General features: G+C 38.5%; 1 protein-coding gene across 3 annotated transcripts in view; it reads right to left on the bottom strand.

Annotated features, from left to right (window-relative positions):
* LRRC49 (leucine rich repeat containing 49) overlaps positions 1–13,761 on the bottom strand; it is a 153,670-nt gene that overhangs the window by 60,448 nt on the left and 79,461 nt on the right. For all 3 annotated transcript variants that reach the window (XM_029952517.1, XM_029952518.1, XM_029952519.1), the window contains one exon: positions 4,269–4,416. In XM_029952517.1, the coding sequence (XP_029808377.1) occupies positions 4,269–4,416 (148 nt within the window). The remainder of the gene's footprint in view (positions 1–4,268; positions 4,417–13,761) is intronic.

Here is a 13,761-nt window from a genome sequence, read left to right as displayed (position 1 = left end):
CAAGTTCTCTGGCTCCTGTTAATCACATACTTTCCCAGAATAACAGAAATATTCTCATCTAGTCATTAGCAAAAATATTGAATCAACTGGGCAGCTCAGTCGGTTAAGCGTCCGACTTCGGCTCAGGTCATGATCTCATGGCTCATGGGTTTGAGCCTCATGGCAGGCTCTGTGCTGACAGCTCGGAGCCTGGAGCCTGCTTTGGATTCTGTGTCTCCCTCTCTTTCCGCCCCTCCCCTGCTCACGCTCTGTCTCTCTCCTTCTCAAAAATAAATAAACATTTAAAACTACCTATATACCTGAGGAAAAAGCCTCAAGGCATTCCAGAACAGCTTCTCGAACAGGCTGGCCTTAATCCCCTGCTTCCAGTGCAGTAGGAACACTGGAATCACAAATTCACTGGACTGTGGTATCATACAACCTACTCAAAGCAATACCAGAAAAGACTCTCAAAAGTTTGGCTTAAATACCAAAACACTGTAACACTGCTCTGAGAGGGTCTATTTACAATATCTGGAATAGAAGATTAATTTGTCTGGCGTGAATTGTGTCTAGTGAACGCCTGCTGCCTCCTAGTGATCAATGCCTTTAGTAACTCACAGCCTGTCCGAGAATCCAATTTAGATGTCTTTCCTATTCAACATCGAGGTTACTGTCACAATTTGTGAAATTTATATTCTTTCACGATAAAAAAATCAGTTCATCCTACTGTGCAGCTGCTCTATTATTCTACACTGTTTCTTTCAAAGGCCTCGCAATTGTTGATTCACTACATTTATTCAGCTCTGTAGATCAAGGACTGGCAAACTCCAGCCCACAGACCAAATCCGGTCTGTCACCTATTTTTGTAAATAAAGTTTTATTGGAACGGAGCCATACTCATTCATTTATGTAATATCTATGCCTTCTTTTACACTACAATGAGTTTAGCAGTGTTCAACAGAGACTACATAGGCCCGAAAGCCTACAATATTTACTATCAGATCCTTCACAGATGAAATTTGCCCCTGCTCTAGATCAAACTTCCCTATTTCACCTATCCTAGGCTTCAGTTTCTTCTTATTAATATTTATTTCTACTCTTAACAGACTGAAAGCCATTCTTCTTAACAGAGATAATAAAGGCAAACCAGGACCTGAGACCATCAACTTACATTATGTCTCTTGGTCTCCTATTTTCTTTTGCAGTCCCTCTGGATCAGACCCCGGAAGCTCTCGCTGTCACTCATCTCCCTGTTTTCTCCTCTCACCTGTCCTCTCCTTCCCGATTCAACCCCTGGGCTGCTACCAAGACAGACCATCTTTTTAATAGGCAAATATAATTTAACCACCTTACACTCTTCAAGAGCTTCCTATTATGTCCAAAACACCGCGAAACTATTATGACAGAAAATGCCCATCACGGCCTCCCCCTGGCCTGTGAGGCGCGCTTTGCTCCTGCTACTCACCTCCACGTCACGCCGTGCTCAGCCACGTTGAACTGCTGTCAGCCACCATGTTCCCTCACGCTCTCTGCACTATGCCTGCCTCTACGCCCCCGGACACTCTCCACAGTTGGATCCTCTCCTCCCTGGCCACTCTCCAAGCCCACGTCAAGTATTTTCTCCTTTGGAAGTTTTCCTATTTCTCTGGTAGACACAAGAGTGCTTTATCCTTCAATATTATTGTGCTGAGTGTGTGTGTGAGTGTGTGTGTGTGTGTGTGTGTATGGGGACTACTGTCTCCATTTTTCTGAGTTCTTCATTTCTGTAAATGATGTTGTTTTAAACCATATTTACTTCTAATGATCACATCTCACAATTAACTCAATTTGAACTTAATTTGCTAAGTCTCATCTCACACAACTCTGCATTTGTGCCGGGAATTACTCGTTTATCTCTCAACCTATTTTTTCTAGCTCGGCATTTTGCATTATAACCTGTCTGCCCTATGACGGGGCTTTGGAACGGTGGTAAGGTCCAGAGCCGAAGGCCAAGAAAGAACTCTTGAGATGTCTTTGGTGCAAAAAGACTATTTTATTAAAGCACAGGTCCTGTCCTGTGGGGCGGGGAGGGGTGGAAAGGAAGGACAACAAAGGGGCGCTGGGAAATTTTGGGGGTGGTGGAGTATTAATAAGCTCGGCTCTGGCGATGTCTCACAGGTGATATACATGTTGAAATCTATCAGCCTGCACAGTTAATATGTATAATTAATTTTATGCCAATTATACCTCAAAGAAAGCTTTTGGTAAGACAAGTTGTTCTTTTAATTTCTCAAATTAAGCTGTGAAGGAGCAGACGTGCAAGGACTGCTGCTCCGTATTCGGTAGAACAGTTGGCCCTGTCCCATCCCAAGTGATTTTCTCTCATTTCCTCACCAGGCAACACAACCCATGGGATGTACCAAGACAATGATTCCATACGGCCTTATTTCAGGCATGAAATAGATAGATTTCACTCAGTCAAGACTTTATTGTACATTACTACATTCTCAGGATTGTGTGAGATAGAGAAGGAAATAAACATGTATATAGACCATCTGTATGTTTCAAGCAAGGAAGAAGAATGGCTTCTGTCCTTAAGGATTGTATACATTAGTTGGGTAGGCAAGATTCACATAAATTCACTATAAGAAACATCATATATCAGTAAGCACTAATTTATATAAATGAGTTAGCTTCACTTCATCCACAAGCATCTCAACTTCACCAGGAAGAGCAATTGTAAGTACCAAAGATGCTCAATTAAGAAACGCATGGTGATAAGGGTATAAAACAGTGTTCGCAGGATAAACCTGAAGAGACTAAGGACAAAGAACCATGTCTCCGTGCTAGAATAAAGGGAGGCAGAGCCCTCAAGGAGCCCTGGCGTTCCCGAATTCATCAACACTTGTAACTATCTGCTGGCTGTCTTAGATGGCCACTGCATTGCTGAGCTAGAAATGTAAAATGCACGCATTGTGAAAATGGATTCCAGACAACGAGTCAATTGGCAATTGAAGAGCTGACCAGGCAGAATCCACTTTCACATTAGCAGAGCCTAGAAGTCAGAAAACACCTGGAGGTTTAGGATATTTTTCTAGCTCTGAGATTACTGAACTGAGGTAGTAAAATATTCGAATAAGTCTGGGCTGCAATGAAACAAATTAAAGCAAGTTTGTTATAGAGCTCCCTGAAACCTATAATATGCTAATGTGCACTGTATGCCTAGAAGGTGCATGCACAGCATTTTACTTGATCAGGAGCCATGATAAAACGCCTAAGTATAGAAAATATCTAACATGCAGACACAATGAGTAAGAGAGAATGGCTCTGAGAGGTATGGCATCACACACAACAGCTCCGTGCGATGCTTTCCTAGGAGCCTCACACTGTTCTGAGGTTTAGTACTTTATTTTACCTTGACAACAACTCTATGACATAATCATGACACCCCCTCCCCCATTCTACTTTGAGGCAAATAAGACGTAGAAAGGTTAAGTAGATCTCCAAAGGTTTGGCTAGAAAATGGCCATGCAAGAATCCAGACTCAAGCAGTCTGGCTTTGGCCCCCACGTTCTTAAAACATTACATTATTATTACATTGTAACTCACCGATGACGTTCTTACTCATCCATTCCAAACTAAATTAACAGGGTATTAAGCCAGATTGAAACACACTTGTGATGATGAGTTTAAATAAAAAGTTAGGAATTGAAAGAAAGAAAGGAAGGAAGGAAGGAAGGAAGGAAGAAATTGTTAAAAAGAAAACCACAGACCGAAAATGGCATCACTTGGTAAGGCCCCAAGCCAGTAAACCAAGACTAAGTACCTAACCTAAGGTTCGTTTTGACCCTCCCGAAATGTAATCTGCAACCAGTCCACCTGGGAATTTCCTGGTCAGCGCTAGGAAATTTACTGATGGATCCCTTCCCTTCTCTTCAGAAGCTTGCTAATAATTTCCCTTTCCCCACTCCCTATCTTTAAAAACCCTTCTTTTCCTGTAGTCACTGGGAGCACCTCTCTACTTGCTAGACAGGATGCTGCCCAATTCCTGAATGGATTAATAAAGCCAATTAGATTTTTTAAATTTATCCCATTGAACTTTTGTTATTTAACAGCCCTCTTCAATGAAATTGGGAACAAGGGACGGGGGTGGAAAAAAAATCCTTACTTATAATTATGAATGATATTGTCATGATAACCCCTAGTTTATTAAAACCAAGAAGCATTTCAAGCAGAGGACATGCACCCCAACCCCCCGATCCACAGTAAGGAAGACAATATGGCAGGTGCTTCCAAAGGGATCTCACCGTAACTCTCTTCATATCTAGCTGGCGCAGCTGCGTCATATTCTGAAGGATAGTGTGTTTGTACCATGACTCTTGAGCTATTGGATTGCCATCAAAAGTGATGTCTGAGAGAGAAGAAGAGTCAGCAAGGCAGCAAACGCTTTCAAAACTGCAGGAGAGACAGAGGCCACCGGATTATTGTGAGACCTTCCAATAGTACTTTCATTGATTTACCAGACATTATGATTTTTGAACAGTTTTAGATTTACAGGAACTTGAGAAAATAGCATAGAGTTCCCATAGACCCTGCACCCATTTCTCTCTGTTAACAACATCTTGTAGTAGTATAGCACATTTTTACAATTAATTTACAATTATTTACAATTAATTCATTCCTTACTGTCTGGCACTATAGGATTCTCTAGACTCATATTATGTATTTCCTACCCCAGTCCTAGAATCAGCCATTTCTCCAAGAAGGAATTGAAAGGAATTGCATTCCTTTTATTGGAGAGTGCAACTGGAACCAAAGATCTGGTGGCTGGGTATACTTTTTGCTCCTGGGGTGTCACTGTTTTCAGGCCCTTTGCTGACAGAGCAAGGAAGTAAATGTAACTATTAACATGTGTGTATACATACCTCTATAATATTTAACCATCTATGTCTACATTTAGCTAAACATGAATTCACACTGATGTTCCCCAACTCTAATCTATTAGCAAAAGGATCCTTCTACCTCTTTCCCTTGCTGATCCGTCAGTTCCTACTCCAACAAGGAGAAATCTGACTCCCACCATCCCATCCATTTATTTAACTGTTCAGTTCCAGAATATATGCATAGTGGTATCAGCATTTTCAACCTAAGCCTCCAGGAACCCCCAGGAATTATGTGTAATTCCTTTAGCATTTAGTCTTACACTCATTTCCAAGTTACTTAAGTCAACACCGCCCCTCCCCTCACCACTTCAGGGGCGGCTGTTTCATTCATTTGAAATAGAGTTAGCTTCTCTTGTCATAGTCTATATTCCTTCCTTCCTGGGATTCTCTAGCCTGTAATTTTTACATTTGCAAACATTAAGGTTCACCTTGTGCTATAAAGTTCTGTAAGTTTTGATAAATGTGTAAGTATACAGAAGAGTTCCGTGGTCCTAAAAAATCCCCTAATTCAGCCCTCCTCCTCTTTCCTTGAATCTCTGGCAACCACTCATCTACTTATTGTCTTTATAGTTTTGCCTTTTCTATGTTATATCATTGGAATCATACAGAATATGACTTTTCAGACTGACTTCTGTCACTTAGCAATAGCATTTTAGGTTCTCCCATGTCTTGGGGCACCTGGACGGCCCAATCAGTTGAGCATCCAACTTCGGTTAAAGTCATAGTCTCACAGTATGTGAGTTCAAGTCCCACACTGGGCCCCCTGCTGTCAGCGTAGCGCTCACTTTGGATCCCTGTCCCCCTCTCTCTCTGCCCCTCCCCTGCTCATGTTCTCTCTCAAAAAATAAACATTAAAAAAAAGAAGTTTCTTCCATGTCTTTTTGTGTCTTTATAGCACATGCACTCTCTCTCTTTGCCACTAATATCCCATTGTCTGGATGTACTAGAGTTTGTTTATCCATTCACCTATTTTTTTTATTTTTTTAATGTATTTTATTTATTTTTTGAGAGATAGAAACAGTGTGAGCAGGGGAGGGTCAGAGAGAGAGGGAGACACAGAATCCAAAGCAGGCTCCAGGCTCTGAGCTGTCAGCACAGAGCCTGATGCGGGGCTCGAACCCATGAACCATGAGATCATGACCTGAGCCGAAGCCGGACGCTTAACCAACAGAGCCACCCAGGTGCCCCTATCCATTCACCTATTGAAGACATCTTGGCTGCTTCCAGATTTTAGTGATTATAAATAAAACTGCTATAAATATTTGTCTGCAGGTTTTTGTGTGAACATAAGTTTTCAACTCAATTGGGTAAATACTTAAGAGTGCAATTGCTGGATTATATAGTGAGACTAAGTTTAGCTTTGTGAGAAACTGCCAAAATTGTCTTCCAAAGTGGCTATAACATCTTGCATTCCTACCAGTTTCGCGTTCTCATCAGCATTTGCTATATGTCAGGTTTTTTTGTATTAGTCATTCCAACAGGTACGTAGTGGTGTCTCATTGTTTTAATATGCAATTTCCTAGTGTCAAAGGCTGATGTTATTTTCATATGCGTATTTGCCATCTGTATATCTTCTTTTTTAAAAGTTTTTATTTAAATTCCATTTAGTGAACAGACAGTGTAATATTAGTTTCAGGTGTACAAGTTAGTGATTCAACACTTCCACACATCACCCCGTGCTCATCACGGCAAGTACAGTCCTTAATCCCCATCATCTATCCCTCTCCCCTTACCTCCCTTCTGGTAATCGTCTGGTTCGTTCTCTCTAGCTAAGAGTCTGTTTCTTGGTTTGCCTCTCTCTTTCATTCCCTCCTTCCCCCGCCCCCCGCCCCTGCTTTGTTCATTTGCTTTGTTTCTTAAATTCCACACGAGTAAAGTCATAGGGTGTCTCTGACTTATGTCACTTTGCATAGCACTCTCAAGCTCCATCCATGTCATTGAAAATGGCAAGATTCCCTTTGTTATGGTTGAATAATGTTCTATTCCGTGTGTGTGTGTGTGTGTGTGTGTGTGTGTGTGTGTGGACACACACATATTCTGTCTTCTTTATCTGTTCATCGTCAGTGGACACTTGGGCTGCTTCCATATCTTGGCTATTGTATATAATGCTGCTATAAACATCAGGGTGCATGTATTGTTTCGACTTCATGCTTTCATATTTTTTTGGTAAATACAAAGTAATGTGATTGCTGGATCGTAAGGTACTTCTATTCTTAACTTTTTGAGGCCCCCATTCTGTTTTCCACAGCGGCCGCACCAGCTGCATTCCCGACAACAGTACACATCCTCACAAACACCTGTTGTTTCGTGTGTTGTTTAATGTTTGCATATCATGGATATATAAATATATACATATAGTTACATATAACTTATCAGATATTGATTTGCAAATATTTCTCCTAGTCTGTAACTTGTCTACTCATTTTTCTTTTTTTCTTATGTTTAATTTTTTTTTTACATTTATTTATTTTTGAGAGACAGAAAGAAACAGACTGTGAGTCGGGGAGGGGCAGAGAGAGAAGGAGACAGAATCCGAAGCCTAAGCAAGCTGTCCGCATAGAGCCCGACATGGGGCTCAAACCCACGAATTGTGAGATCATGACCTGAGCCGAAGTGGGATGCTCAACTGACTGAGCCACTTAGGCACTCGTCATTTTTCTTATTAGTGTCTTTCACAGGGCAGAAGTTTTAAATTTTAATGATGTTCAACTTATCAATTTTCTCTTTCATGTATCATGGGCTTGGTGTTCTATTTAAAAATTCATCACCAGGGGGCATCTGGGTGGCCCAGTCAGTTAAGTGTCTGACTTCAGCTCATGTCATGATCTCACAGTCTGTGGGTTCCAGCCCCGCATCAGGCTCTGTGCTGACAGCTCTGAGCCTGGAATCTGTTTCGGATTCTGTAGATTCTGTATCTCCCTCTGTCTCTGCCCATCTCCCTCCCCCCCTCCAATCTCCTACTCAGAAATAAATAAATATTAAAAATTCATCAGCAAACCCAAGGTTGCCTACATTTTCTTCTAGAAGTTCTATAGCTTTGTATATTATACTTAAGTCTACGATCAATATTGAGTAAACTTTGTAAAATGTAGAAGATCTATGTCTAGATTCTTTTTTTTTAATGTGAATATCCTAGTTTTCCAATATCATCTATTGAAAAGACTACCCTTTCTCAGATGAATTGCCTTTGCTCCTTTGTCAAAGATTACTTGACTATGTTTATGGGACTCTATTTCTAGGTCACTTACTCTTTTCCACTTATATATATGTCTACTCTCTCACCAATACCACGCTGTCTGGATTACTGTCCCTGCATAGTAAGTCTTGAAATAAGGTAGTATGATTCCTCCAACTGTGTTCTTCAGTATTGTGTTACTATTCTAGGTCTTAGCTTTTCCACTGAAACCTTAGAATGTGTTTATTGATATTAACTTGCTGGGATTTTGATTGAGTCTTTTTAAAAACTGAGATATAATTTATATACATTACATTGGTTTCAGGTATATAGCATAATGATTCAATATTTGTGTATATTGTGAAATGACTACCACAATATAGCTAAATAATATCCATCTCCATATGTAGTTGCAGAATTTTTTTACAGAATTTTTCTTGTGATAAGAACTTTTAAAATCTATCAGCAACTTTCAAATATGCAACACAGTATTATTAATAATAGTCAATATGCTATACATTACATTCCCATGACTAATTTATTTTATAACTGAAAGTTTGTACCTTTTGATTCCCTTCCCCCATTTCACTCACTGCCAGCCCCCTGCCTCTGGCAACCACCAATCTGTTCTCTGTATCTGTGAACATGTTTTGCTTTTTTATTGGTGGTTTTTGTTTTTGTCTTTAGATTCCACATACAAGTAAAATCATATGGTATTTGTCTTTCTCTGTCTTACTTATTTCACTCAGCATAATACCCCAAGGTCTATCCAGTTGTCACGAGTGGCAAGATTTCATTCTATTTTATGGCTGAATAATATTTCATTATATATGTCTCCCTGTCTGTCTGTCTATCCATCCATCCCACATTTTCTTTATCCATTCATTTGTCCACGGACACAGATTGTTTCCGTATCATCTTGGCTACTATAAATAATGCTGCAGTGGACATGAAGGTATCTTTCCAAATAAGTGTTTTCATTTTCTTTGGATAAATACCCAGAAGTGGAATTGCTCAATAGAAGTTCTATTTTTAATTTTTTGAGGACTTCCATTTTTTAAAGAAGCAAATACTTGCTCTTCTAAATGATACCCCAGAGAAGGCTAGCAAAAATCATTTATATTAGAATCACTCTTGATTTTTATTACCTGTAAATTATATATCAATAAATTAATTTACAAATACATTTAAATATAAAAAATTATATTAGTTGACAAATCGCCTTTTCATCTATCAGGTCTCCTTTATCTGGAACAGTATGCTATACTGGTGACCCATGGCCATTAGGCTATGTTTCAAAAAGGCTTTTGTGAAGTTTTCCTCCAACTACAAAAGGATGGGATACTAATTTCAACCTTTAAGAAATGAAGTAGCGTGAAAAGCAGAGCCAGTACAAGCAAGAGTATTTTTCTTCAATGGCCAAGCATATCTAAACAGAATTAAACTAGAAGATTCTTGAGGGCTAGAAATGTACCATGATCACTATTCCAAAACCTAACCTGGTCCCCAGCATATAGTAAGTGCGCAATTGTTTTGGTGAATGAATGAAAGAATATGATGAATTGATATGATTTCCAAAGGCTTACCTTTGATCTAAGAATTAATAATTTTTCTTACATTAGTCTTAGAATTATTTAAAAGATATCATGCTATCAGGAATCATTATGATCTGATATCTGTCACTAATCAGGAATATGCACTGAAAAGTGGAAATAATATGTCCAGAAGCAGAGAGAAGCTGGAAAATTTCTTTGTATTGTAAGTAAATCCTGATTTTATTGTTATTTTTTTAAATGTTTATTCATTTGTTTTGAGAGAGAGACAGCATGCATGCAAGTGGAGAATGGGTACAGAGAGAGAGAGAGAGAGAGGGAAACAGAGACTCCCAAGCAGGCTCCAAACTGTCAGTGCAGATCCTGACATGGGGCTCAATCCCATGAACTGGGAGATCATGACCTGAGCTGAAATCAAGAGTCAGACACTTAACCTACTGAGCCACCCAGGCACCCTATTTTTATTTAATATTTATTTGTAATTTAGACTGCGGAGAGTCTACAATTTATTTCTTATTCCAAGTGTAATTGTAAACTAAAATGACTGTAACTGTTCCTAGCCCTATTGCTTAACTATTCCTTTGGGGAATGTAATTAATACAATAATTACCAAAAGGGTAGTGTTAAACAAAACTACACAGTGTCTTCATTGAATTTGATTATAAAGCACACTAGTAAATACAGAAGAAAATATGATGTCCAGCGAATGTAGTCATCACGAAGCACTTCAGAGGTCTAGGAGCTCTGTCGATGCCCATCTGGTCTATGTCTGTAACTCAAGCGCAACTAAAGAGGTACCCAGGAGTGGGAAAATCACTGCAGTCCTCAGTGGGCACTATCCTGGCAGCCCTTTCCAGGTCAGCTGCTAGCACTGATACTCAGACTGAAGTCTTTATGCTTTGATTAGTTTTATTAAAGTAAAAATAAACCCATATTTGATCCAGAAGATTCCTCACAAAATTTCATTTCCATCTGCAAGGCATTTGACCAATAAACATGCCAGACATTCCTGGAAATGCACTGACAACGTACATATGATTTTAAAGAAAGTCTGTAGTCAAATGAAAGAAGATGTGTTAAGTACAAACCCAGGCTAATGAAGGGTTACATCCTACCTAACCAGAGAGAATCAAAATTGGATTAGAAAGCAAAAACACCTGGAACTGGAACAGTAAGTATAGTGAAGTACTACTGCCTTTTAAGAACAGTCTCAGGGCGCCTGGGTGGCTCAGTCAGTTAAGCATCTGGCTTCGGCTCAGGTCATGATCTCACGGTTCGTGAGTTCGAGCCCTGTGTCGAGCCCTGTGTCGGGCCCTGTGCTGACAGCTCAGAGCCTGGAGCCTGCTTCAGATTCTGTATCTCCCTCTCTCTCTGATCCTCCCCTGCTTGCGCTGTCTCTCTCAAAAATAAATAAAAACCGTTAAAAAAAATTTTTTTTTAAGTCTCTCTTTTTTTTTAAGAACACTCGCTTGCCTCTTCAGAGTACCAAGAATGAAACAGCTTGGGTCCAAAGGCTGACTTCTAATTCATAATTTGACTTTAATCTTTTTCCAGATTATTCATACATTTGTTCTTCCCCTAGTGGTCTCCTCCCATTGCCACATCTGCTTCCTATCTGCTAAAGAACCTGTAGAGGAACAATGTGTCCCAACTGACCAAAAGTCAGATCTCAAAAGGAAAAGAGCCTATTTCAGTCCACTTTAGGCTTCCTTAAGAAAATACAGAGAAAAAGAAATTCCCATACATACAACAAGTATAGCACATAGATATTTAACTAACAATCCCCAAATATCAGTCAAACTTCTCCAGTTAGAAATTTCTCCCAAAAGTAAGTTAGGTACTTTAGAAAAAGGGGTATTAATTCTTTCATACCATTAAAGTTCCATATACTCTGACACAATCTTAATAAAAAGCTTACTTATTTTATATTGATCAGTGAGAATTTTACTGGACAGTTACTATGTATCTAGCAGGCTGAAATAAAATGGAACACTAGAATAATCAAGTATTCTCACAAGGACTGAAATATACACAACTGATAAATATAAAATACTTAGAGAAATCTATACAATAGCATATAATTAAGTATTAAAGAATGAAGCACAGTTAAATAAAATAGCACATAATGAAGGTATTTATATATCTGATAGAATGAAATTTGTGGACTGAGGCTCTTGCAAAAACAACTAAAAATGCTAGATAAAATATATTTTAAAGATCTTTTCAGGTGCATCCAAGACCTGCTAAAAACAATAGGAAATACACAGGAGAAAAAAAATAGTAAAGGTGAGAACCCAGAGAGCTCTAAGGACATTTACTGGACCCAATGAACTTGAACTTTGGTTCATATGATCTTCAAAGCTGGGGAACAGAAAACAATCCCCAGGGGCTACCCAAGCTGAATAGTCTAACAGGAGATTTGTCCATAAACCTGTGACCCAAAGACTAGATGTTCAATATAGAGTTAATTAGATATAAGCTTTCCCATCCACTACCCCAGATATATTGCCCATCTCAAAACCTGAGGCTAAGTAGGGGAGAAGTCTTTCCTGATTACCTGTAACCACAAACCACAATTTGTAGCCTGAATCCACACTCAATAGGTGGTCTAAAATATTTCAAGAGAATGGATATTTGGAAGAAGTCTAAGGCTGCTTATGCCTATGGGCATCTGACACAAAACCAATGACATTTCTGCATGGAAGAACTTATCTTCATATAAGACCTCAAAAAATTCCCAAAGATAAGGTACAAAAAAACCTCCCATACACATATATATATACATGTATATATATATACACACACACACACACACACACATATATATATATATATATAGAGAGAGAGAGAGAGAGAGAGAGAGCGAGCTCATAATTCAAAAGGAAATAAGACACTCTGACCAACAGCCAGCAGAAGTAACAGGTGACATAGATTGTCTAAGACTTTTTCACATAATGGAATTATGAAACATAGCATATAAAAACATTATATTTCAAGAAATAAAAACAGGTTTGAAAATACAAGTAAACTCCAAGAAGATCTGAAAAGACAGAACTTCTACAGACTAGAAAAATATTTTTAAAATTAAAGTAAAAAAAGTCAAAGGCAGTGGATATAAATTAAGGAAATAAAGCATTTACAGTTCTTTCCTGCTGTTCTTCAGGGTAATCAAAATGCTAATAAAAGTTTTTTTTAACAGAATAAATATAACTTAAAAAGATGAAGAATGATGGAATATCACCATTTTGTAATCCCTAAAGAAATAATGGGTCCAGATAATGATCATCAATTACTGTTAAAACGCTGAAAGATGATGAGGAACTTTATTAAAAAAGAATAGGTGAACAACAGCTGAAGCCAATCATTTTAACATTGTGGTAAGCAAACCTAGCACACATTTTTTCCCTCCCTTTACATTTCTTTTACTTTCTTGTTTCTTTCTTTTGGTCTTCCTTAACAAACTATCATCTATTTTACTATTTCTTAAGTAATGTTAGTTACTTAGTCACTAAGATTCTTTTCAGTACATGACAATAGTAGGAGTTCTAAAGATTCTAAAGACACATTCTGATAATAGCCCATTCTTTTTTGTCACAAAGCAAAAATATGGATGAAACAATAAAAATTTTTTTTTCACATACATGAAAAAGATCGCCAAATTTCCCCTGGGGAAACTATTCAAAGAGTTTAACCCACTTGTCACAGTGTTTAAAAGATTTTAATATTTGAGAAGCTAAAGTGATACCAGAGAGAAATAAATAGAAGACTATGGCTATAGATAGAAACAGAAAGAAAGTGAAAAGGAGGAGGTAGAGACAAAAAGAATTAAACAAAATAGAGAAAAATGTTAAGCTATTTCTTTAGGTATCTTTTGCTGCAACAATGGCACTGACAACAATTCAACAAGAACAGTATCCATTATGTCCCTAATCACCTGGCTGACAAAAGACATGAGCACAGAACTGAGTGTCTCAGAACTGTAGGTGACAATTCTATTAGCTTTCTCTATTAGCTTACTCATTTTTCTAGCAGTAAAAAGATGAAAGCAACATAGCTTCAGTCTCAGGAGATTCACAATGACTCTAATTACCAAAAGCAGTTCTCAAGTCACGGTCATATTCTTGTAATG

The sequence above is a fragment of the Suricata suricatta genome, chromosome 9 (assembly GCF_006229205.1).
Source record: "Suricata suricatta isolate VVHF042 chromosome 9, meerkat_22Aug2017_6uvM2_HiC, whole genome shotgun sequence".
In the NCBI taxonomy this organism is placed as follows: domain Eukaryota; kingdom Metazoa; phylum Chordata; class Mammalia; order Carnivora; family Herpestidae; genus Suricata; species Suricata suricatta.
This window is presented reverse-complemented; position numbering and strand designations above follow the sequence as displayed.